At 36.1% G+C, this 27,851-nt stretch overlaps 1 protein-coding gene across 1 annotated transcript in view; it reads right to left on the bottom strand.

Moving 5' to 3' along the window:
- Positions 1–27,851, bottom strand: part of LOC140158017 (intermembrane lipid transfer protein VPS13A-like) — a 202,974-nt gene that overhangs the window by 122,632 nt on the left and 52,491 nt on the right. The window contains 7 exon segments of the mRNA XM_072181266.1: positions 506–565; positions 8,738–8,836; positions 9,514–9,584; positions 9,867–9,873; positions 10,919–11,112; positions 14,177–14,219; positions 15,774–15,817. Coding sequence (XP_072037367.1) covers positions 506–565; positions 8,738–8,836; positions 9,514–9,584; positions 9,867–9,873; positions 10,919–11,112; positions 14,177–14,219; positions 15,774–15,817 — 518 coding nt within the window.

The raw sequence follows: 27,851 nt of genomic DNA, 5'->3' as shown, positions 1-27,851 counted from the left end.
ACAATTTTCCGCTGTTTTAGGGCAGTAAATGTGACTAAAATAAATGTTTAGGCATCATTGAAGCCCCGGGCCCAGAAATATACTTGCTTATGGTCCATTTCGAAGTCCATGCATGAGCCGGGGGGGCACTCAATTTTTTTTGGTAGGGGTGTGCCACCGCCAGTTTCGTACTTGAGGTCTAAGGAACGGATCGGCCGGCCAAAAAGAGGGGTCTAGGGAACTGATCGGCCAGTCAAAAAGGGGGGTCTAGGGAACTGATCGACCAGTCAAAAAGAGGGGTCTTGGTAGGGGTGTGCCACCGCCAGTTTCGTACTTGGCCTGGGAATTGGCCTGTTTTCCCTCCTTTTGCCACTTCAGAAGGATCATTGTGGTTTTGCAGGCCACAGTACAGCTCTCTACCTAGCCAAACTCCACTAGGCCCTATTGCACCATCCTCACATTCCTCTTTGAAGCTGTGGTGCGAATAGGTTAGAAGACTGACGGATTCAGTCTATTCTCTACCTACCTTCCTCATTATCGTAGCCTCGCTGTTGATTTGAATGGGCTGCCATCTCTCATCCGTAGACTACAAACAAATAAGACATATAGATACTGTTAACGGTTAACCCCATGAGTACTCCCTGCTGATTGGTTAAAAGAAGACTATTATGACCTATTGAGCCAATCAGCAGTATGGTAAGAATGGTGATAGGATTCAGCTATTTCAAAGCTGTATTTCAATTGGTCATTCAGGTGAATAAATCGCGTAATTGACCAATCAGAAACGCTGTAAGAAAGTAATATAAGTAGCAGAGGAATTAACATCCTGTAAGATAGGGAGATGAAAATAATTACAAAGATGGGAAAGGGGGGGGTAAAAGTGTAAACTCTGTCTACATACAAAAAAGGGGTATGGACTATTAACATGATACATAACTGGTCTGTAATTTCTCTGTACTCAAAACTGAATCAAAACAAACCAACGAAGCCAACATTGCAGTTTCAATCTCTTTTCTTTCAGTGATTTAGTCTACTCTCACTCCAGTCGCAGTGATTTAGCTCACTCCACTCGCAAATATACAATTTGTCTCCATTTAATTTTTTTTATTGGACCCAAAATCAGCAACTCCTTGGAAGTAAGTGATGGAAGGGTGTATCTGCCATCATATACATATACAACATAAACTTGCTCTCATGCAATATGCTATTCCAGTTAAAATCCATACACCCCCTATGGAAGACATGATCTTAATCTTCCACACAGGGAGTGTGAATTTCAAATGGGGTTACCTGAATTGGTGACTCCTTTTGAAATCGACACCCCATATGTGGGACATTAAGGTCATGTCTTCCAAAAAGGTGTCGGATTTCAACTGGAATAGTCAAATTACTGAGCCTTTTTTACCAAGATGACCTTGATCATATGGCCCTCAAATCCAAAATGGTTGGCCACCCCTGCCTTAAGGCTTCATTGAAATTTGATTGAATCAGTTTGAACAGAGAAGTGACATCATCATCACATGGGGGACAATATATAACAAAAAATAACACTTCAAAAACAGACCTCACTTACCACAATCAAACACAGTTCTCAAAGACTTTATACAAATTCAAGATATTAAACCTGAAGAGTCATTTAGATATATAAAATACAAGTGTTTTAGTATGCCTGATGAAAAACCTTACAGGGAGGGTTACACCTTTCTTTGCCCTTTGTAGATTGAGGGTTAAGGTAACACCCCGACTTTTTTTCCTTGACGTTAGGCCAAATAAAAAAATACACATGTTTCACGTCCCCTCCCGCTTCCTTTTTTGAGGTTTCCTCAAATATGTTTTTATTTTTTGACATTCAGCTATAACTTTTCAAAAAATATGTCTAGGAAGTTGGGATGCTTTCTATAGCCTTGTTAAGATACAAGAAACATTTTAGGAAGGTTTTGTGATCATTAGAGGGGGTGTAACTCCCAGAACAAAAAATAAAAAAGGGCCTCCTCCTTTTTCTAGCCATTATTGTATACGCTAAAACAGCTCTAAGTATGGGTATTTACACCAATTTTATGATAAAAATAGAAAATAAAAAGCCCCTCTTCCTCCTTTTTTGAAAACCCGGACGTGAAACATGTTTTATTTTTTACTTGGCCTTAAGGGATCTGGAATGAGCGTTTTGAGCGTTTCGACAGTATTTTTTGTGGGACATGAGAGCACATCAGACATATCGAATTGCATTCTGAATACGAAGAATGTCTTTCTGATATCAAATACTTTTCATTTTTTGAAATTCACGATATAGTACAAATTTTATGACAAATTATTAAAATTTGATATTTTTCACATTTTAGATATATAACAGTCCTCGAAGTAAGTTTTATAAATCTAATGACATATTCTTAAAGTGTATGTAGCTGGGAGGAAAAGCCGACGATCAATTGAAAATTTTGACCTTTCATATTGAAGATATGGATTTTTTCCCAAAAAGACCTATTTTTTTGGTGTTTTGGGAAAAAATCCATATCTTCAATAATGAAAGGTCAAAATTTTCAATTTATCGTCGGCTTTGCATCCCAACTACATACACTTTAAGTATAAATCATCAGATTTTAAAGTTTACTTCGAGTACTGTTAAATATCAAAAATATCAATTTTTAATGATTTGCCATAAAATGTGTATTATATTGCGAATTTCAAAAAATGAAAATTATTTGATATCAGAAAGACATGCTTCGTATTCAGAATGCAATTCGATAGGTCTGCAGTTCTCTCATGTTCCACAAAAAATACTGTCGAAACGCAATAAACGCTCATTCTAGATCCCTTAAGAGCAACACAATTTGATTTCTTGGTCTTTGAGCCATTCCATTTAAAATACATAACCCCACTGATGAGGAGGATTTCAGAATTCTAATCAAATTCAGCAGTTTGAATTAGTCCATATCCAATCATTTTCATCAATAATAAAGAGTTGAAAAGGTGCAGAAAATTTTGGAATCCCAAACAAAATTGTCTAACTCTTAGGCAAAATTGATAAATTCCAATTATTATTAACTGGAATTTAACATAAAAATAACAACAAATTTTCCAGTTGGATTGAACATGATATGATGAATGATTATGATAGATATGACAGTGAAATCTTTCAGGGGGAGGGTGGATTTTAAATGGAATAATTTGATGCACACCAACAAAGAACACACTTGTTGTTTTGAGAATATGTTAATAAGGCCAAAAAATTAAAGGTCTGTTTGCCCTTTCAGCTCGAAAAATTATTTGAGTCGCTTGATCTTTTTTGATGAGAAACACTAACATTTATTAATTCTAGCTCGTTTGTGTAAGACTTTCAGCGAACAGTTCTTGGTCAATAACACTGACGCAACTTTAACAGAATGTACATGAACTGTACATGTATGATTAAAAGTTCTAAAAATATAGCATTTGTTTTAAATATACAGCATTCAATGAAGTATATAGGTGAATATATTGGGTCTATACACCTTTTAAGACATAAATTTCACCAACATTTAATGTTGAGAACTACATCAACATGTAAAAAAAGCTACATTTCCAATTTGAAAAAAAAGCGACTGATTTTTTTAATTTTTTGGGTCGGTCGGGAAAGGGCAATTAAACCTTTTTAGGCCTAATGTAAAACATGAATTTGAAAATATGTTATGATGATGTAATATCTGAACTCATGTGGTGATACAATCAGTTAATAGTTAGTGGAATTTGCTGAAAAAGACAAGTTAATGGGTTAACTCTACCTACAGTAAGGTTGGTCTGAACCCTGGAATTATGGAAACTTTCGGGCCTCATAACTGCTAAATTGTTGGTCTCATCTAGGGACCGTTTTTTCATTTTTTTGAATTTCGACCAACTTCAAGAAATTTGCACCAAAAATGGTCAAAAAATGCTGAATTTTCAAAAAAAATCATAAAAAAGCCTGATTTTTGCCCAAATTTCAAATATTTTTTGGTGAAGTTGGTCAAAATTCAAAAAATAAAAAAACAGTCCCTAGATATTTTTGTCTAGTTTTAAAAAATTAATTTAAAAAAAATTTGGCCCAAGAATTTTTTTTTTACGTTACCTAAAAAAAGTGGGCAAAAAACCGTTTTTTAGATTTTGGGCCAAAATGAGCATTTTATTTAAATTTGACATCACAGATGAACTTATCAAGTCTTTGCCATTCTGAATATGTATACTTTTATATACTTTACACCAACACTTTAGCAGTTATGAGGCCCGAAAGTTTCCATAATTCCAGGGTTCAGACCAACCTTAAGTATATACAAGTGTTAGTCATTGAAATAAAAACACTATGCTACTGTTAGCAAACTCTTCACAGCAGAACACCACCAACTAAATTGAGATCAATCTTAAAGCTAGAAGCAATGTGCCATTTGGATGAACTATATCACTAAATATAACCACAACAAATGCTTGTTTTGGTTGTCGTTGTTTTTTATTTATAACATTTAGCTGAAGCCAGGCAAAGCCCAATAGTGCTCAGAGGCTACTAAATTAAAGGGATGCCAACCGAATATGACAGGACAGGGAAATGCGAAGAGGTCCGAATTTAGGAGGAAACCGGAGCACCCAGAGAAAAACTTGCAAGGACGAACATGGATCGGCAACCAAACTCACACGTGGCAACATGGGGAATTGAACCCGGGCCGCAGTGGTGAGAAGCGAGTGAGACGACCACTACACTAACCCGTCCTCCTTTTTCTTTTTATCCCATTAGTATAGGCTTATTATGTACATGTAATAAATAAAAGTTATTACCCTATAATTTCCATCGAAATAATGTGTCTGAGACAGTAAAAAAAACCTTTATTTCTAATCTTTAACAGTAAAAATAATGTGATTTAAAGAGAAAATTTGCCCAAATATTTGAAGTTGTTTACATCAAGGTAAAGTGTGTATTTGTACCAACAGCATGTATTAAGGGAAAATTGTTGTGTAGAATATGCCTGCTTTATAGAGCACATTTTTTTTCAAATTATAGTGCTTTCACGTGACACGTTTTGACAAATCAATAATATGCCAGGAGGGTAATAGAATTGGGTTCTAAATGTACCGTTCATGTAACAAAAGGCATAATGCCAATGTATTTGGAAAACAAATATTAATTTCATTTTGTCTTTTGATCCTAGAGATTCTTTTTTAAAAGCAAAGTGACCCAAAGTCTGATAGCTCTATTTAGAGTGATCTCAATTAGAGTAATGGTGCCTCCATTCCAATACAGTCATCTGACATCCCCAGACAGAGAATCCTCCAAATAGGAAACCATGGCTGTCCATACTTCATGCAGAGAATCCTCCAAATGGGAACTATGGCTTGTCATACTTCATGCAGAAAAATCTCCAAATGGGAACCATGGCCGACCATACTTCATGCTGAGAATCTTTGGGAACTGAGCCTATATGGTCACCCATTTGGGCAAACCCATTTGAAATTTATACTCCCTTTGTGGAAGATTAAGTTAATGTCTTCCGCAGGGGGTGTATGGATTTCAACTGGATTAGCAAATTTTTGCTGGCTTTTAAATTTGCATTTCTGAAATTAACAGCAAAAAGCCTGAACATATTAAACAAGATATAACTCGTAACTGTTGTTTTCCTTTTTGTGTTGATCTTTGATAAATTTTCATGTTTTATACAAGTTTGCATAAAAATGATCTAAATCTGTGCATAAAGTGAGGGCGCCATATTCCCAATTTGAGGAATCCCCGATTTGGAGGATGATCGGAGGGTGACTGAAATACATGTAGATTATAACTCACACATCATTAACTCACTAAAATGGTGCTAATAATAAAAATGTCAATAAGAAAAAGGGACATCGTTGAAGACAAGTGGGGGGTGGTGTCACATTGGTGGCTGGTACACTATGGTGGAAAACAGGTTGAATAATAAGAATAAAGACTGAGATATACTCTGACATTTTGCTGCTGCAGCAAATGGGATATTCCAGTTAATATCCATTACACCCCTTATGAAAGATATGACCTTAATCTCCCACACAGGGGGTGTAGACTTCAAATGGAGTCAACCATAACCCCAGTTGAAATTTACACTCTCTGTGTGTGGAAGATTAAGATGATGTCTTCCACAGAGGGTGTATGGATTTCAACTGGAATAGCCAAACACAGCGATCTATACCCTGCAACAGGCAAAATGGGCTCTTCCAGTTGAAATTCATACACCCCTTGCAGAGGACATAACATTAATCTTCCACACAGGGTATATGTGAATTTCAATTGGGATTACATGTATGGGTCACTCAATTTAAAGTCTACACCCACTGTGTAGATGATCAAGATCATGTCTTCCACAGAGGGTGTATGGATTGCAACTGGAATAGCCCGATGTCAGAGTATAAAGTGGGCTTAAGATTTGAAGAAGTACACATGTATGTAGTAGAGAAACGTAATGTTACATTCATCCCATTACCTTTGGTGTCGTTTTCTAGAGATTGTGTGCAATAGTGTGAGATAAGATATAAAGAAGACTTATTAATAAATTACTTGTAGGTGAAAATGCTTCAGACACCTTGCAACAACTGAAAGTCAAAGCCATGGCATAATAAGAATCATTCCAAGATGTAAGAATTGACATGCTGTGTCAAGGCAGAGATTGAACTTTCCTCTATAAGGCGACAAAAAACACCAAACCTGTTCTACGGGCCAGACCCACCCAGATTTTGTGTTTTGGGGAATTTTTTTTGGCTGTTTAGAGCAGTCAAAAACATCTATTTTTGGCCGTGGCTGAAGTAGACTAATTTTGACAAAAATGTTTTGAAAAAATCCACAAAAATTTTCAAAATTTGTGTGCAAATAAATTTCAGATCTTTTTCCCAGATCTTTCGCTGATATTTTAATCTCTTCCAGAAAAAATATTCAAAATCCTAACGGATCGACCCTACTTGGGAAATCTGTCTGGGAAGTATGTCCACCCTATACTTTGTTCGGCTTATAATTGGTTATTATTCTGTTTGTGCTACTGCACGCATCAATAAAGTCTAAGACAGGCAATGTGCAACTGGCATACATGTAGGTGCTGCGTGCATGCCATTCTATATCAATGCACAATGTTATGAGTCTCATTTTTTTTGCAAATAATAAGCCGAATCAAGTATAGAACAGGGTTTTTTTGTCACCTAAGCACATTAATTATTGTTACAAATACAACAAAGATAATTTCTTGAAAAAATTGCCAATTCCATTGTAAAACTTGTTAGCTATGCACACATACTGAAACATTTCTGATACATGTAAAAAGGTTTAATTTCTGATGCTGTATCAAAAAATACAAATTGTTTTGTTCCAATTTGGTTTTAGTCTGTTTGACTTAAAGCCATATTATCACATTTCTTTAAAAATAGATTTGTATTTATTTTCCATAAAATGTTACCTTTTACTGTCAGATATATCCCCTTTTAATTTCAAGCCGAACAAGTGAGGTAAAGCAAAGAAAATTGGAATTTACTACTAGCGCTATTATATGTTACTCCGGCAGTTGTAATACGGTACGATCCTCTGGCGGGTGTGTGGGTGTCCCGCATGCCGTGTATGTAGTATGTGTTATGAACATCGCATACGCGTTCAACTAATATTTCTATCGTAATAATAAAACGACGGTTCCGGCGTTTTACTCAAAATCTCGGATTTAGACAAAACTACGGCACCTAAAGTCTTGATTTTTGCAGAGAATCTTTGTTTACTAAAGTACATTACAATCGTGTAAAAACCTGAATTAAAATTTTTTGAGGCGTTCTCCTCAGCAAATGTTATAATATGGCTTTAAGTGAATTTTGTGATTTACAATTTCTGGTATATAATCTTGTAGATGTATACAGTTGTTTGAGTGGAAAAAAGAAAAACAAAACAAAAAACCCAGCTTGTTTGTGTATCATATTTAACCAAATTACCACAAATTCTTACATAATTGCTCCTACTGAAATGCGTTGTCAACAGATTGCACTTTATACGCTGGTGTAGCATAGTTGTAAATCTTATCTGGCCAATGAGATGGGTTGGCTATCTATAAATTATAGGGAAATTCTATCAGTCGGACTCATAACACGGATTAATAACACAGAAAGATGATATTTTAGTGCTGTAAGGGAGGTTCTCCCAATAAAAAATAATTCCCTCAGAACTCCATTGCAAGATCAATAGTGCACAATAATATTTTAAACCTGTAATACTCCATATAGGTATTAGGCCAAATTAAAAAAAGGTTCGTCTCAAAGCTCGCGTGTGCATTAGTTTATTCACCCGCATAGGTTAAAAAAAAATTTCTTCTTTTTATTTATTTTTTCCCAGAAAAAGTGTAAAAAATATGATCGAAATGCAGTTTTTACAATTTTAGACCCCTGCTCTTAGATTACTTCACTTCAATACAACAGCAGCATCACTTTATTGTTCAATACAACACTTCATACAGTAGAGTAGGACTTAGAAGTTTTTTCACATTTGAACAAAATCTTTGGTAAAAAAAAAAAAAGAGTTGGAGAGCTTTGAGACAAACCTTTTTTTTTAAATTTGGCCTTACCGACTATTGACTGCTGTAACTGGATGTAGCGCAGATCCTTCACAGATCCTTAAAATGTTTTTCTTTGATGATTGATCGGTTTACGGAGAAACCTGGATACAAGGAGGTAGAATAAGTGAATTCAAGTGTATGCATTAGCTCTGAAGCTAGTCTCTGCAGCGTACTAACCCTAACCCTAAGTAAGTGAATTGAAGTGTATGCATTACCTCAGCAGCTAGTCTCTGCAGCGTGAAGCCAAATGCAAATGGTTTCCCTGGATGCGTGGTAGAGTCCTCATATCTTACATGCACATTGCTGACACGAACCTGAAAGGAAAATTATATAATAAAGTTCACATGTAAAGTGTAATAAAAGCCATTTTCAAACTTTTCCAGATAAGGCTACAAGATGTTTGTTTGTTTTTGTTGGCGCTTTCAGCTACTCAAAACTATTTGTGCTATATATTGTACATAGTACCTACAATCATATCCAATGTGGCAATTGGTCGCAAACTTTACAATCATGATGAAAGTGCTCTTAGTTTTAGAAGCATTTAAACCGGAAAACCAGGAAAAACATGCAGCAGTAAGTATGTACATAAAGTCATCGGGAAATTAAGTAAGCTGAAGGTTCGGTACAAATCCTGGAAGCTCAGATTTGTTAAACTTTACAACCGCTTGCATCTAGAGACTTACAGCCCCTTTTTTTAAAAACTATTTAATAGAGGCCGTCAGCGTGACATCATATGCTGCCATCTTGTGGGTACACGCTGTGATGGTCGTTCGATCTCCATGCGTGAGCAGAAAAATCACCGCGTTGAGGCGCGATAACAGCTGTGAGGCAAGCTGCGACCTGCGCGTAGTGTCCGACGCATGAACACACAGATCATTTGTACCCACAAGATGGCGAAAGGCTGACGGCCTCTATTACTAGTATTGAAAATACATACATTTTCATCATCTTTGATAATACAATGTTTTTGAAGCTACGACTATAAACTAACCTGTACATTGTTGATGATACTAGCCGTTAATCGCTCAGAAAAAGACAAGCTCTCTTCTTCTTCAATTTGACCTGCAAGCAGGGAAGACAATTTGCATTATATAGTGTCATAAATCATGATGTCCTGGCTTGATAGAATCCAAATGGTCTATTTCAGTTGAAATCCATACACCCCCTATGGAAGACATGATCTGAATCTGCCACACAGGGAGTGTAAATTTCAAACGAGGTTACCTAAATGGGTGACTCAATTTAAAATGAACACCCCCTGTGTGGGTGATTAGGGTCATGTCTTCCATAGGGGGTGTATGGATTTCAATTGGAATAGCCTAATAACTGGAAAAAGCTTTTAACCTTTACTCTATAAAATTGGAACTATTCCATTTGAAATCCATACTCCCCCTGTGGAAGATTTACCTACATTTTTACACATAGAGTGTATGGTTTTCAAGTAGAATAGACAATTGGGTAACTTCCATTTGAAATACTCACTCCAGTTGTGGAAGATATAGATAAAGCCATACACAGGGGGAGTATGGGTTTCAAAATAATAAACCTAAGCCAATTCCATTCGAAAAACAAACTCCCTCTGTGGAAGATGTTTCTTAAATCTTCTCAAGAAGTAGTATGGCAGATTCAAGTGGAATGGCCCAATTTTAATCTCACTTCTTGATAAAGGGCTCATAATGTTTATAAAGACAGATCTTGGGACATTTGATTGGCCTCAATTTGTATGTGCATTACTATGTTGATGTTAAATATAAAAAAAATTGCCTCTTAAAAATACGAAATTGGATAAGAGTTTTGACCAATCAATGAACATAATTGAAGTACATCATATTCTGTAATCACACTTCCCATACCCAGCATTGCACCCAACCAAAATATTAAGGTAATGTCTTCCATAGGGGATATGGATTTCAACTGGAATAGCCCAATTTTGTTGATTGCCCACAATAGCAGAATAAGGCTAAGTGCATAGAGATAAATTTACATTTTTGAGAAACAATCTTTTCTGTCGTCTCACTTTTTGTTTTCATTTTTCTGTGCCTCTCCAGTTCATCCAGAGCCTTTTGTTTGATTGCAATTTTAATACATACAAATGATTCAGAAATACACCCAAATGATTCAGAAATACACCCAAATGATTCTGAAATACACCCAAATGTATTAAGAATACATCCAGATGCCTCAAAAAAACACCCAAATGTATAAGGAATACACCCCTGGAGATGACTCCAACATGCACCCAAATGTGTAGGAATACACCCAGATGTCTCAGAAATACACCAAAATGTATTAGGAATACACCCAAAAATGCACCTACATGTAAATAGCAGTTGGAGTGGGAGGGAAGAAAAAGAAAAAGGTTGATTTTAAAGGATCCAAGGTTAAATTTTTCTTACTTTTCGTTTTCTTTTTCTAGGCCTCTCCAGTTCATCCAGCGCCTTTTGTTTGATTGCATTCTTAAGCCGTTGCTCCTTGACCGCATCATAAGGTCCATCGGCTGTAGGATTGACCAGTATAAATACATCTTCTATGTCCACTGCTAATGGTTGGCTGAACAGAGATGTCCATGACACGTCTATATTAATCCGACCTGGTGAGAGAGGAAAAAAATATTTATGGTATAAAAATATGCTCTGTATAAAGGTGAAGTTTAAAATTGCCAAGTGATCTTAAAGACCTATTTTGATTGGTTACTGAGATGATTATATCAAGTAATTCACCAATCAGGTAATCTGTAAGAAAGTTGACCAGTATAAATATATCTTCTTTGTCCACTGCTAATAGACCTTTTCAAACTGAGTCATTCTGATAAAAGCCGAAGCATGAAATACTATCCCCTATCGCGCGTGCACATAAAAGTACCTCTTCAGCATCACTGTACAGTGTGAAGTTCCAATGTGTAACAGGCATTATAAACTACGATGAACTTTCGACGGTGAGAGAGGTACTTTTGCCAAGGATACTCAATGTGCTTGCAAGCGTGTGGTGGTATGTCTTGTGTAAGAGACTGATTTGTGGAAGAGGTGATGCATAGAATAAAACGTTCTGTAAAAAAATTTAACTGATGAAAAATGACGAACATTTGATCATTTCTTTCCATTTTAGTATCTTATTGTGAAAAACCAAGTAGCTGAGGTGTTTATAGCTCAATATGCTAGGAAAATTTAAACCGGTGATATTCATGTTGGCTTAATTTTCGCGCAAAAGGGTACCATAATTCATGACATTTCTTGTCTGCCAGTTTGGCAGAGAGTTGATATTCTTGAGAGGGCACTCTATTCACGTGGTTTCTTTTCCAACGCTAATAGATCACGAATTTTGGTGGTTTGGAAATAAAAAGTGTCCGCACTATCGATTGATTACGTAACTGTTATGAATAATTTATTAGGTTTTTCAATGCAATCGCCTCGACCCATTAATACATATTATCTGTATTATCAAAGTACTTGGAATAGCAATCCGGTGAGTTCACTGAACTACGCCCTAATACTGATGGCGTTTTAATGGCGTTTAATGGCGCTAATCCTCTCCATACACAGATGAACAAATACAATAGATGAAGGTCAACACGTATGACCTCCTATGTGACATGTTATATGTGATGTACAAAACCTGAATATCATAAAGATCAGTATTCGTTTGTGCATATGAACTGCACATTTACGTTGCTAGATATTACTCATTATATATAATGACAAATATTGGTATTATGACAATACGGTATATACATTGTATATAAAACGACTAATAGATCCTACTATCATGGCGTCAGGTCAATGTTCATCATACCCGTATGTTTCTTAAAATTCATTCATATTTGAGACAAATTGCTGTGCCAATTTTATTGGTGCACAAGTAGATCCGTGTTTTTTTTAATTTTCATTTCCTTTTAATGAAGAATTAAGGTTTTCCACTGCACGGTGGCCACAAGGGTGATACTAATTTTAATGCTATATTTTCAAAAGCGAATCGTGCTCGGTTGGCTCTATAGCGATTTCACAGAAAAGGTATTTCTAGTGCAATGCAGCGTCGGACTCTAGCTGAGAGCGTAGCCTAAGTCATTCGGACTCCAAAAGGGCTCTCCATACACAAATGAACAAACACAAAGGAGGTAGTCTCCTCCGTGACCGGCTTGATTTCGATGGAGCGGAACCAAATTGGCTGCGGAGGAGACGGGTCATTTTTCCATGCAAATTTTTCAGTGTCAGCCGCCTGGTTTGGGTACAATTTGACCCCCTAGCTTACTGAATAAATAGCATGGTTTTCCGAACTTGTCAGATCTTCATATATGAAATGGTCTATGGTAGAGTGAACAGGCATATCCATGAAAAGAGAGGGAAAAAAGAAGATATATGTGATACGAAAATAGTTTTCAAATATAAAATTAGCATTTGAAATTAAACGACACAAGGTATGAGTTGTTACAACAAAATGAATTTCCATTAAAAACAATATTGTCCCATAAACAGATGAAAACAGACCCTTAAACTTCCAGGAAAATTGGAGATAAAATAATCTGGCTGCTTTCACTACGTCATAAGGCGGCACACAACTCATTTGGCTGATTTCCCCATATTTTAAGTACAAACCCTTTTGAATCAATCATGATATTTCTCTCAAAATAGACTCTATGATTCCACATATATAGGACAGTACAAGATGGCCCTGATTATAATAATACTTGATTATTTTCCACAGGGATCTAGACGTACATCTTCTACCTGATTATACCTTCAATGGTTCATAAATAATACAATTCTGTTGACTGCCTTTTCAAGTATAATGGGCTATTCCAGTTGAAATCCATATTCCCCCTATTTAAGACATGACCTTAATCCCCCACACAGGGTGTGTGAATTACAAATGGGTTTACCTAAATGTGTGACTCCATTTGAAATCTACAACCCCTGTGTGGGATATTAAAGTCATGTCTTCCACAGGGGGTGTATGGATTTCAATTGGAATAGCCTAAGAGATTTAGGTAGAGACCTGCAAAATGCACTTTTACGTTTGACAGAATATGCAGTTTGAAATCCGGAAAAAGTGTATTTCAGTATATGCCACTGGGTAATGGAACAGCCCACTTATTAGAGGTAGTAGTAAGGAAGGGGTCAATGGTCTCTTCCAGTTAAAATCTATACACCCCTTATGGAAGACATGATTGACCTTAATCTCTCACACAGGAGTGTATATTTCAAATGGAGTCACCAATTCAGGCAGGAAAGTGTCTCAAATTTCCTGATTCAGGTAACCCTATTTGAAATTCACACTCCCTGTGTGGGAGATTAAGGTAGTGTCTTCCACAGGGGGTATGGGTTTCAACAGGAACATCCCATCAGTCACTAGATCTGCCACTGATAGCTTTTCAATCATAGTTAAGCTTTTGCGATGATACAGCTGATTCTATGGAGGAATTTGCCTGGGGAATACTCAGCCATTTTATGCTTGATTATTATCTCTTTTGATTGATGTGTGATATTAGGGCATTCCACACAAGAGTGGCAGATCCACATTAATGCGTACCTGCGTGGCCTGCATTGTGTACTAAATGCTCCCTGTGTGAAGGATTAAGGTTGTGTCTTCCGACCATAGGGGTGTATGGATTTCAACTGGAACAGCCCAATGCTGCTAGCCCTAGTCAAAGTCATACTTACCAATGTGACCTGCTTTGACTTCAACTGGCAAATTTAATTCATACTGCAAAAGAAAAAAGTGAAAACACGTAAATATATGGACAAATGAAAGAAAATGGGACATTAAAAACATAATGCATTTTAACAGTAACTCACTTTTTTGGAAGCTGGAGGATATTTTCCAATTTCATGGCAAGCAGTATTGAAATTAGGAAGACACGTGGTTTGCATTGCAGCGGATCTGAGAAACTCAAATAATGCATGTTTGGCTCAAAACCTCAAAATAGATATCAAACTCACGCATACCATCAAAACAAGATGTTCAAGGCACGATAATTTAATTAATTCGGGTACTTTTGTGGCTTTAACAGGGGAACCACAAGTCCTGGAGAACTGTTTTAGTATGTGTTGTTATGAATTTCTTGATAGATTCCCCTTTCACCCCATGGGCACTACCACCAAATTGTCTGCCTCTAAAAACCATTTTGATTGGTTACACAGTAGGGAAAATAACTTATTGAGCCAATCAGATATATGGTAAGAATAGTATAATAAAGTGGATGAAGCTTAAGATTGCTGAAGAAGCTCTGTTTTGGTCGGCTGGCTAACTCAGATGATTATTGTCGTTGTTCGGGCAAAACCATTGTAACTCCAATAGCTGCTATGTGTTAAATATGTACAATACAACATATTACAGTGTACATATTTAATACCTAGCAGCCATTAGAGTTACAAACCAATCAAGAGCTCTTTCATAGTAATATGGGATTAAATATTGTACTTAAGGGGGTACTACACCCATGTGGTAAATTTGTGACTATTTTTGCATTTTCTCAAAAAATAATTACACACTGGTAACAAAAGTTATGTATATTATTGGGCAAGGAATCCATTTACTCCACTGAAATTTCAGTGACTCAAGACAAGCAGTTCAGTATATATGATAGGAAACGAGGTACATCCTAGCGGTACCTTATTTCTGATCATAAATATCAAACTGGTTGTCTTGGGTCACTGATATTCCAGTGTAGTAATTGGATTCCTTGCCCCTATAATATACATAACTTTTGTTACCACTGTGTTATTAGTTTTTGAGAAAATGCAAAATAAACGAATTTATCGAGGGGTGTAGTACCCCTAATAGAGACAATGCACAATCTGAGGTTACTGTTCCGAACCCAGGCTACTTTTTGTTCATTACAATGCATACAGCCCGTAGTAAGGCCCTCTTCAACAATACACATATCGTGTGAATAAAGCGTCGTATCAACACATTCGTCAATAAGCTCAGATTGTGCATTACATGTGCATGTTAATGTGTCAAATGTAGCCACAGAAGACAGACACAATTTAAAATGTAACTTTAGATTCACTGCAATATATATAGCTTGCCATTTTGTTAACATAAACATGGTCTCAGTATAATGATCAATTTCAAAGTATGATAAACTACAGATATTGCAAATGATTTGTTGTGACATAAAAATATTCTCTATCACAATATTTGGTCAATCACCAAATATTACCAAATATGCAATTCTGTTTTGATAATGACATTTTTTATTCTCTAGTATAAAATAAATGTTATCTTTCGGGAATAAATAATTAATATACCTACCAAAGCTTCCGGCTTCACATCTAAATCCAGCAGTTCCAAATTGCCTGCAAAATGATATGAAATAGTGATAAGGAATTAAATATTCAAGAATAAGGTAAAAAAAAACCATGTTTGTTTCCTGTAGCAGGTCAAAAAAGTCAAATGCGAAATGTGTTTTTTTTTTGTTTTGTTTTTATAATCCATGTCTTCAAATGAAAAAAAAACAACCTTTTTTGCTGCAAATTGGAATGGAAATTTACAGTGGATCTCTCCGACACACAAAAAAAAATCACATTTCGTCATATTCAAGAATATTTATGAACCTGCAGATTAAAAAAGTATTAAAAAAATGTGTGATGTTCTCTCCAGTAGTTTTTCACTAAGCTCGTTTGCGAATTTTTTCCGTTTTTTTTTTTTTTTTTTAAAGTGAAAAAAAATCTAAATGCGTGCGCTACAGGAAACAAACTTGGTTTTTTTTTGCCTAATGCATTAAACATTTTATGTTACTGAAATTTATTTATATAACAAGTTGATTGGTAATTAATCCTGTGTGCACATAAATGCCTAGATTCCATTTGAAATCCATACTCCCCCGTGGAAAATTTACCTAAAGTCTTCCACAGAGGGTGTATAGTTTTCAAATAGAATAGACAATTGGGTAACTGCCATTTGAAATACATGTACTCACTCCAGTTATGGAAGATATAGCCATTAGTATGGGTTTCAAAGCAAATTCCATTCGAAAAACATACTCCCTCTGTAGAAAATGTTTCTTAAATCTTCCACAGGGGTATCGCAGATTTCATATGGAATAGCCTAAAGTATAGCCTAGATGTGCCCAAGGATTTTTTACAATCAGAAAACCTGATTGTGTACGGTTGTGTGTAGGAATTCACAAAAATGCAATATAAGACCAGATTTCTTTGAGCTGCACCCACACGAAGTCCATTACCGTATTTCGTCAAATAGTCACCCCCCCTCAAATAAACGCCCCATCAAAGTATTATATTCTTGTTCAACTGAAGATAATATGTAAACCAGCAACTCGACTCGCATAGTAACCAGTAACAAAGTGTGGAAGCTGTTTCCAGTCCCTTACACATGGTCCCTGGTTTTATATTGTTTCTGAAAAGCTTCAACAATCAAATAATAGTATCCCCATGTAGAGGGTTTATAATCAGGTTTATATGTATGCATGTTCACATTGGAACATTAATGTTATTAAATGTTTAATGGCCTGAAGGTATTAATTAATTAATGTTTCCAGTTGGAATGTATGCAGTTTATTGAACGAGTACATTTGATTGTATATATTGGTTGAATGCATTACAAATTACATCTACACGAATAGATTATTACAGTTAAATGTACTTTTACAAGCGGCATCATTTTTTTTATTTTCTTTTTTTTTTATAAATGATTGGCAGTTGTCAGTTTCCAGAAACAGTGGTAGCACCAGGATTTCTTTTCTGGGGGAATTTGCCGCCGAAGTGATGTAATAATCAGATTAACTACCACAGCATTAGATGAAAACAATTTTTGAATATATCGCCCTGCACTACAAGCAGGTTGCAATCATCACCTGTGTATGTCTGCAATCATAGATAGTTGTGCATATGACATATAACATACCGTAAATATGGCAGACTACTCAAATGCATTCAACAAAAGCATGATTGCAATCTACCGCATCAGCTCGTCGCACACACATAACAAATGCACTACAATCAAATAGGTTGATGACAACATTTGATTGAATGGACTGCACTGCGCCATGATTACGGTGAAGGTCACCGGTTCAAATCCTTTGTTTGGAGCCAATCAATAATTTCACGCACAACATCTATCACTCTTTTCAAAGATACTAACCTTACAGGTGCGAGTGGTCCAATGCAGAGGCACTAGTGTAACACTATATAATCAAAAATTGTTTTCACTTATTGCTATGGTACGGTAGTTAATCGGATTATTACATCACTTCGAAATTACCGTACTAGTATTTTGATGTAATAAATAATTTTGAGTTCAACTGAATGCGCTCATCATGATTAATAACATATTTTTATTTATCAAAAATCTACTATGGCATAGACTATACATGGTATGAAATCTACAATCAAGGAAAGCAAAATAATGTTGGCACACTCTGGTATACTAAATGTAAATCACCACCCCTTTCCCCCAATTCAAAAAGCACATTTGACATTGAGCTCTCCAGTCTCTCCAACTGATCTATGACATTATTTAGTACTTGACACTATCACTGGATATTAAGTTTTATTTCAACTGCTCATTTGAAACATTTCTAATAAAAAATCAACAAATTATTAAATAAAATATTCCACTATTAGTAATGAAAGAGTTGAAATATTAATCAATTTAATTATAATCATTCTCATCTGCAAGCACCCATTAAAGTGTTAAATTGATGACCCTTTAGAAAATTGGAATATTTTAGTACAATATTAAAATCAATCATTATTCTTGGAACAATGAGCCATGACTATTTCAATCAAGCCTTGACACACTTTCCATCGATATACACAGCACAGATCAGTTTCCTGTATCATCTGTGATACCGATGACAACCTGTAAATGTAGTCATATGGACGTGTTACACTGATACATTGTCAGTGTTAAACAAATTATTTTCACAGCCATCACTTTTTGTGATATCTTGAAAACAAGGTATCCAATTACCACCATGAACAACAAAATTCAGTGATCTGACTACATGTATCCATATGGCTCTACAAAATACCAACCAATTTGCACAGACTTTGAATTATATATAATATAAAATTTAATCTAAATTGGAAAATGTTAAAGTGCTGCAAAATAAATATATTATCCAGCATTCCTGGCATATGGCCATCGGCTATTCAATTTGTAATTCATACACCCCCTATGGAAGACATGACATAAATCTCCCACACAGTGGGTGTAGATTTCAAATGGAATCACCCATTCAGGTAATGTAACCCCATTTGAAATTCACACTCCCCGTGTGGAGGATCAAGGTCATGTTTTCCATAGGGGGTGTATGGCTTTCAACTGGAATAGCCTCATGTGTGGATGGAGATATTGATTTACCTGTAAAGTCATTGACTGTAGTGTAGCAGAAAAAACATAATCAACCATGAATAATATATTACCGTACATGTACCATGTAATACCGATCAAGTTCTCTCTCTCACTCTCTCTATCTCCAGCGTAGAACTAGTATTATGAGGTCACACTTTACGCTGTAAAAGCGTGTATGGCAAACAGTTTTGGGTCATTTTTCTTATGAGCTGTATTTTACATCATTGTATAATACAAGATCATATCAATAATGCATAATCAGATCAATTCTGAATGCATTATTTTAAAATGAATATTAATATTTTTTTTTTTAAATAAAGAGGCCCTGTTATGTAACAACACTTTGATAGGAATTGCCAAATTACATTTTGTATACTACACATATCTACTGAAGATAGCATATTTATGAATAAAATGATTAAGTGAAGATATCGTATTTGGGGGAAAAAGGACTTTGTGTTATCTACTGAAGATAGCATATTTAGGAAGAAAAGCACTTTGTACTATCTACTGAAGATAGCATATTTAAGGAGAACAGGACTTTGTACTGTCTACTGAAGTTAGTATATTTAGGAAGAAAAGTACTTTGTACTATCTACTGAAGATAACATATTTAGGAAGAACAGGACTTTGTGCTATCTACTGAAGATAGCATATTTAGGAGGAAAAGGGCTTTGTGCTATCTACTGAAGATAGCATATTTAGGAAGAAAAGGACTTTGTGCTATCTACTGAAGAAAGCATATTTAGGAAGAACAGGACTTTGTACTATCTACTGAAGATAGCATATTTAGGAAGAACAGTACTTTGTGCTATTTACTGAAGATAGCATATTTAAGGAGAACAGGGCTTTGTTCTGTCTACTGAAGTTAGCATATTTAAGAAGAAAAGTACTTTGTGCTATCTACTGAAGATAGCATATTTAAGAAAGAAAAGTACTTTTTAGTGCTATCAGAGAAGATGAGAATAGTCTATTCTCATCTTCTCTGGTGCTATTTACTTAAGACAGCATATTTAGGAAGAAAAGGACTTTGTGCTATCTACTGAAGATAGCATATTTAGGAGGAAAAGGGCTTTGTGCTATTTACTTAAGACAGCATATTTAGGAAGAAAAGGACTTTGTGCTATCTACTGAAGATAGCATATTTAGGAAGAAAAGGACTTTGTGCTATCTACTGAAGATAGCATATTTAGGAAGAAAAGGACTTTGTGCTATCTACTGAAGAAAGCATATTTAGGAAGAACAGGACTTTGTACTATCTACTGAAGATAGCATATTTAGGAAGAACAGGGCCTTGTACTATCTACTGAAGATACCTGCCCAGGTGTCCCATTATTTCAAATCAATCTGGCTGTAAGTCATTAGGCCAAAACAATATTGTTTGTTTGCCCAGCGACCGACCCAAAAAACACTAAAATCATGGGTTGCTTTTTTTTAATTAAAAAAATCTGTAAACTCACAAAATTTCATCATATTTGCACATTTTCTCTTCCAAAAGCATTGTCTCTTCCAAAAGTATACTTAATAATTTCAAAGTTTATATTTTGAGTCTTTTGAAACTGCATCAGGTGCTCTTCTTCTTCTTCTTTCTTGGTTGAGTCGGCAGATCCAGACTTAGCTGTACTATTAAACGCCAACTTATCCAGGAACCTAGGACTAAGTGCAGCTATCAGAACCGGGGATGGTCCCCCTTCTCTTTTCGAATAGCTCTGACACTTTAACGTGCACAGGGATGAATCCTCCTGAACACGGCTTTACGTGACTTCCGAATCACGGACGAAGCACAAACATACACTACCTATATCTGCACATGCTAAGCAGTGTATGGGGGCGAGAAGAAATTCTTCAATTAAATTACTGAACCCGATTGAAGGATTCCCGACCATATGTGACCTTTCGCCACAACTGAGCCCGGATGTCGCTAAACTTGATTTTGCGCTACAGTAAAAATTGGTTTGAAAGGTCATTCCGATGAAAAATGAGATTTTTAAAGATTTGAAATGATTAATATGTTTTCTTACACTAGTCCAAGTTTCATTGCAAAATATAGAGTAGAAACAAGTAAAAAAACTCATTTTCTGAAGCTTGTCGTTCTAAAAATATTCCTAAAATTGAGTAAAAAGTGTCCACTGCTACGAAAAATTCTCTCGCTCGAGTGCCGCCATGTTTAGTATTGCGGAAAGCTGGGGATTTCCAGATTCATTTTCTAACAAAACTAATGCAATGTGTGCACTTATTGAAATAGGTGCATACTTTTCTATGGATCATAACTGCCATCCTCTCAAAACTTTTTGCATCTGTAAAGATGCACTACTATTTTCACACAGACAAACCAATGTGTGCTGCACTTGTTGTGCTAGTTGGTGCTATGTGCTACATAGTTGGTGCTATTTTACTGACATTTTCATACCAGAATGCCATTTTTTATTTGTCCCATTCTAGCACAGAAGTTACATACTAAAAATGTTTAAATTATGGTAACTTGCTGTTAACATTACACAAAGCATTATACCCAGCCTAGCGCTCTTTTCAGAGCGGGCAGTTCAATAAGTGCTGTCGAGGGTTCTGGTTCTGGTTCTGGTTTCTTACAGTTCAACACCCCAAGTGGGGAAAAGTGAACCGGTTGCGGTGTGTGTGCTTTTTGTTGCTTTATTACTTGAACAGCTGCTGTAGTTGAGCTTTGAATGTGATAGGGTCAGATATAGTTATTGTGTCTTCTGGTAGTGAGTTCCACTCCGTAACGGATCGTGGTATGAAGGAATATTTGTAGCAGTCCTTGGATGGTTGTGGTTGAATAAATGACTTGCTGTGTGACTTGCGTGTGAAGCGCGTTACCGGGTTCAGTAGGGTTCGAACTGGGACGGCTAGGTGACCTTCATGTGCTTTCTGGAATAGACTTAGACGAGATATCTTACGTCTGGTACCAAGTAGCGACCAGTCCAGGTCTTGTAGCATGTCGGTGACACTGCTGCGCTTGTCATAGTTGTTTTTGACAAAGCGGGCGGCTCTGCGCTGCACAGCTTCAAGATGGTAGATTTGGTCCACGGTGTAAGGGTCCCATATTGCAGCGCAGTATTCCAGCGAAGGTCTAACGAGTGATTTGTAGGCAATGTTCTTGATTTCCTCAGTACATCCCCGTAAGTTACGTTTGATAAAACCCAGAGATCTGTTAGCTTTTGCAGCTGTGCGATTGATGTGACAATTCCATTTCAAATTGTTAGCAATATCAACACCAAGGTATGTATGTGAGTTTGTTTCTTCAAGGAATGTACCGTTTAATGAGTATTTGTGTTGTTTGGGGTGTTTGGAGTTTGTGATCTTTTTAAAACAAAACACTTGTCAGTGTTAAACGCCATACACCATGTCTGCTCCCAGCTACAAAGTGGGTCATCATGTTAATGACACAGTTATTTGTGGTGATAATTAAGTGTTCCAATTGATACTATAATCCTGTCTTTCATGTATTTGATGATTGTATAATTCACAGAAAAAATAAAACACTTAAAAATCGCAATGCAAAAATGGTACAAACTCGAAATGGCATCTAAATTCATAAGTTTAGTTATTTGTTCTGTTGCTATGGTGATGGTGTAAGATGTTAATTAGTATTAATAAGTGTTTATCTTTATATTTTTTTTAATTGTTTTAAGTGTTTCTTATTTGCTTTTATTGTATAAATTGTCTAAAAGCTTTCGTTAACACATGTGATATCAACATTATTGGACATGGTTATGTGTGTGAATTTTCATCCGTTTATTTTTAACGATATCCGATACTGATTAATGAGTATCTAATTAATAACTCATTAAATATGCCAAAATAAGATGAAGTGTGGTTTCTTTCTCTTTTAATAATTAGGATAGGATATAATAAGTGTCTGTGCAAAGTTTGGTGGTAATAGCATGTATGAAAGGTAATGGTTGCTATGGTCAAATGTTTAAAAATTGGCAAATTTTGAAACCCCTGACTTTAAACTGTGTTTTCTCGGTTTCGCGTTTTGAAACCGTGACACCTTTAAACGACCATAACTTTACTTCTAGATATGATATGAAGCTGGTTGAAGTGTTTTTTTAAAGCTTATGGTATGGCCTTTGCATGTATGCCAAAACCTCAAAAAATTGTTGTGGCGTGTTGTGGCGTGGAGTCACATATAGGAACTTTTTGGGGGGGAAGAGAATTTTTCGCCTAAGGCAAGCCCAAGGCTCGAACCCTCGTCGCTCGTATCTCCCGGCCGGCAGCGCAACGCCTTAACCACTCGGCCGTCTTGCTCAACAGCTTCAGTTACACTGCAAGATGTAGTTTCACTTTCCATATATCAAAATGGAAGAAGTGTACATGAAAAAAAAAACCTACCGACCCTCCACTCCTAATTTTTGTTTTCTTGAGGGCAAACAAACAATTTAATTTTTTTGGCCTAAATGTAGACAGCTTGAGTAATTATGTAGGACAGTCTGTTGGATAATCTGTTTTCTCACATGCAAATAGGCTCGGTGATTTCCTACCAATCTTATAGACCTTATTAAATTTAATCAATAATTAATCAGCTTGGTTGGAAGCTGACCAGTATGCTTTTGTAGGTGATGCAACTTTTTGACTTATGGGTTTAAGGGGTATTTTGTGATCCACAGTGTCATCCCCCTCTTTTCTGATTTTTACACCCCTGGAAACCTCTGGCTGCATAATGTTTATACATGTACAAAACATTTCTTGCAGATTAATTCGTTTAGCAACAATATTATGGGCCTATGGAGAATTTTAATACACATAATCATGTATATCTCGCAAACGCAAAATTGGAATCAACTGAAAGTTTGGGAGTATGCTTTTTTCGTGGATATCTACTGAAAATTGTATTATATAAATTTGTACTGCAGTTTTTTTCTTTCATTATAATGCTATTTAATTTGCAAGCAAATTGCAATTTACATCTAAGTAGGCCTATGTGTAGACTCTGAGCTTCATTTTTTAAAGCAAAATGCTTTAAAAAAAAAATTGGTTTAAACATTTTATACTAAATATGCTATCTTCAGAAGACAGTACAAAATTCCTCTCCTCCTAAATACGATCTTCAGTAGATGATACAAAGTGCCCTCTTTTCATCCTGAAATATGCTATCTTCAGTAGAGAGTACAAAGTCGAGTCCCTTTCTTCCTATATGCTATCTTCAGGTCTTTGCCATGGAGGTCTTTAATTTCAAACTTGTTCGGACTTGGGATCCTGATGGCGCAGCCCGTTATGATGCTTTGAAGTTTGCACGAGGGCGCTTTTCATCAAATCATTGGATTTGCTGATTTTATCGCCATCAAGATCCCATTTTTTTCTTGGTTTTTGTAATGTAACCATTTCAGACTTTAAAAAAATGCAAAATGCAGGTTGGGATGATGATGGCGCACAATGTTATAATGCACCTCCAAAGTTTACCATTTGCAAAGTAAGGCTCAGAGAGGCTGAAATTTCAAGAATTTTTAAAAGCTGAGCGAGGGCGCTGTGCACGCTCATATTTTACATGTGAATTGTTGGTGCTAATATGTACCAAAATTATTTTTTAAAGACAATTCTTTTTTTTTTGTATCACAACCCCCCTTATTCATGTACATAATAAGGGAGACTGGCTCTTAACTATATCTTCAGTAGATCTATTGTACAATGTTACCTCTTTTCTTCCTAAATATACTATCTTCAGTAGATAGTACAAAGTAATTTTCTTCCTAAATATGCTATACAAAATGATGGATGATTCTAACCATTCTCTGAAAGATCTGTTGGCAGAAGCCAAAAGGACTCTCACCAGAGACTGCCTTTTGAGGAGAGCCAGAGCAAGCGCTCTCTACTGCTCTCCTTAAATCTAATAAAGGAGAGTGATTTTAAGCTCTTCTTAGTTGACCAATCTCTCCTTACATAATATTGTGAATGCTCTAAACTGCTCTCCTTGAAGGCTCCAAAAGAGCTATTTAATGCTCTCCTGCACATTCCAATAGACAGTCCCTGTCTATGTGTGATGATATTTTACCCCTGAGCATAACTGCATTTGAAACAGTTTTGAATCAGTCTGTTCCTGAAGTAATAAAGTGTTCAAGCATCTGCTATAAAAGTGCCATTTCTGCCATGTTTGTGTGTCGCTCATGGAGGGCAAGTAGTGTACCTCCGAACCAGCCAATATATGGCGGATTTAGTGTTATGCATAGGGCAATTTTGAGTCAGGTTTAATCACTTTGAACAAAGCAGATAAGCTGAGCTTTCACTTGAGAAAGCAGTCTTCAATATCAGGCTTGTACCCTGGATTTGAACAATGGCTACTACTGTACAATGTAAGCTGCATTCAGTTGAGAGATCTGTCTTTGTAACAGGTACGTAGATGAAACTCTATAAGAATGAAATTGAGTAAATATTCATTTCCAATGCCAGTGCCTAGAGTCATAATGACTGTATAGACGTAAAATCCAGATAAGTTACAAAACATTCTGCTACAAATATCCAGGTCAGTACTTATTCTTTCTCTTATATTGGGTCATTTCAGTTAAAATCCATACCCTCCTATAACCTTAATCCCACACAGGGGGTTTAGATGTCAAATGGAGTCACCCATTCAGGTAACCCCATTTGAAATTCACACACCCTCTGTGAGAGGTTAAGGTCATTGCCTTACATAAAGTTAATTCTTTATTACTTCCGTGGTCCGAGCTATGCGCCAAGCGTAGACGAGCATACAATGTACATTAGGGGTGTGATTTTCGGGTAATTTTGTGCCCGGGTACCCGGCGCATTTTTCGGGCGGGTAACCGGGTACCCGAAATTTTGAAGTGTCTTTGGACCTAGACCTAAATGCAAGGATCATGGTTGACCTAAAAAACTCATACTCTATTAATGATATCAAAATGCATTGAATTTGAATGCATTTTGATATCATTAATAGAGTATGACATGAAAACTATACATCAATTTTCATATGAAAATTAAAAAACAATGTGCAAAATTCATTTTTTTTTTAGGTCAACCATAATCCTAGCATTTAGGTCAAGGTCCAGAGACACTAAAGAACCGAAAAAAAAACTTTGAAAAAAAAAAAAAAAAATTATATATTTTTTTTTTTAGAAATTTGGGTACCGGGCAGGGAATTTCCTGCTCGGGTAATAGGATTATCGGGCGGGACTCGAATTCCCGGGACTCACTCACACCCTTAATGTACATACAGAAGAAATAAACAATCACACTGATTGGCTGATCAACGCACTTAACAACAAGCCGGTTGACTCATTGGTCGTCGGCGCGGCGCGTAGTAGGCGACCTTGACACTTCTACACGACCAGCGCGTACCCGGACCACGAAAGTAATAAAAACTTTAGGAGGTGTATAGACTGGAACAGCCCATTCAAACAGATGTTAAAAGGCAAGATGATTACAGTGGCTAATCTAAAGTGATAGGTTTTCTGTGTCACAGAAAAACAGACAAATTCACAGAATTTAAGAAAAAAAGCGGAAAACACAGACATTGGCGGAAAACGTGTTATTAAAAAAAAAAAAATAAAAATGAAGAAAAATAATTAGAACTTGAGGTAAAAATAATGAAAATGAAGTCCGTCTTCAAAGATATCAGACTTAAAACAACTAAAAAGATAATGCAAGTAACTTCTTTTTACTCCGATTTTAGCGGAATTTAGTATTTAAAACCACGCACGGAAAATCACGGAATTTAGTATTTTAAATCACGGGAAACTTGTCACTCTAGGCTAATTTCACATGTAATCAAAATTAGTCTCATACCAAAAAATACAAAAACTTCTTCAAATAAGGTATAACTTAGACCAACTGATCAACCAGTGTAATATCAACTTCTTTCGAAACAACATTTATAAATATCATGCAAATGTCAATATTCATGTCCGATGCCGCAGGGGCACACAGTCATGATCCATAAGATTAGCATGATTAATTGAAGAGATGTAAAAGGAAGTCAGCATGGTCAGGAAGCGAGGCAAATATTAAAACACAATGCATTACAATGAGCATTTTGAAGTACATTGTGTAGCTGCAGATTTCCTTGAAATTTGTAATTAATTAAAGTGTGTTTAAAGCTCTATAACAGTGACAATTTAATTAATATCTGTGCTTCACTAGGCCAAATTTATACAAAAAATTGCTAAAAATACATAATTTTAGTGTTTTTCTGAGACATCTGGGCGCATTCCTAATATGTTTGGGTGCATTTGTGAAACATCTGGGTGTAATCCTAATACATTTGGGTGCATTCCTGAAACATCTGGGTGTATTCCTCAATCCTCAGACTACTACATGTAACGTAACATGACAAACAGTCAAACTCTATAGCACACTCGATAATGAGAGCCGGTCGTTTCATAAAGTGCGACAGACGAAACTGTGATGCACATACTGCATATTTTTATAGTCTTTCAATTAAACACAGACACGCCACGCTCTATCACGTAAAAACGTGAAGGTACGCAACGCTGCCATGATTGTTAGATACGCACAATAGAACGATCAGCCCTCATGAATATGCAAGAATTCGCATCATACAAATCAGGAGGACTTTGCATTTAGGTGTTTTTCTGAGCCATCTAGGTGTATGCATACTAAATATCCCACTATTATAGTAGTCTATATGCCAAGATGTAATATTGTTTGTATTGATCCACAGCAGCTGATAGGTGTATCCCATCATGCTCTGCAGTACCATAATAGAACTGCACATGCCATAGAAAGTGTACACAAAATTCCTCACTTCACCTTTCAATTACTCGCAAATATCAGAGGAGCTTAGACTTTTGTTCGAAAAAATATGATCTCTAAAGTATTGTGAAACTATCCATAGCTCTCAATATCTAAGCGGCTCTTGTTTATATTTTGTATACATTTGCTATGGAGCAAGCAGATAGACTGCAATGCATGATGGGATACTCCCTTTAGCTGCTGTGGTATTGATCCATGTTATTGATTGTCATTCATGAGGGCTTGTGTATTCTATATAAATATACATGTATGTAGAGCCAACTGTTT

Source organism: Amphiura filiformis, chromosome 7 (genome assembly GCF_039555335.1).
Source record: "Amphiura filiformis chromosome 7, Afil_fr2py, whole genome shotgun sequence".
Classification (NCBI taxonomy): Eukaryota; Metazoa; Echinodermata; class Ophiuroidea; order Amphilepidida; family Amphiuridae; genus Amphiura; species Amphiura filiformis.
This window is presented reverse-complemented; position numbering and strand designations above follow the sequence as displayed.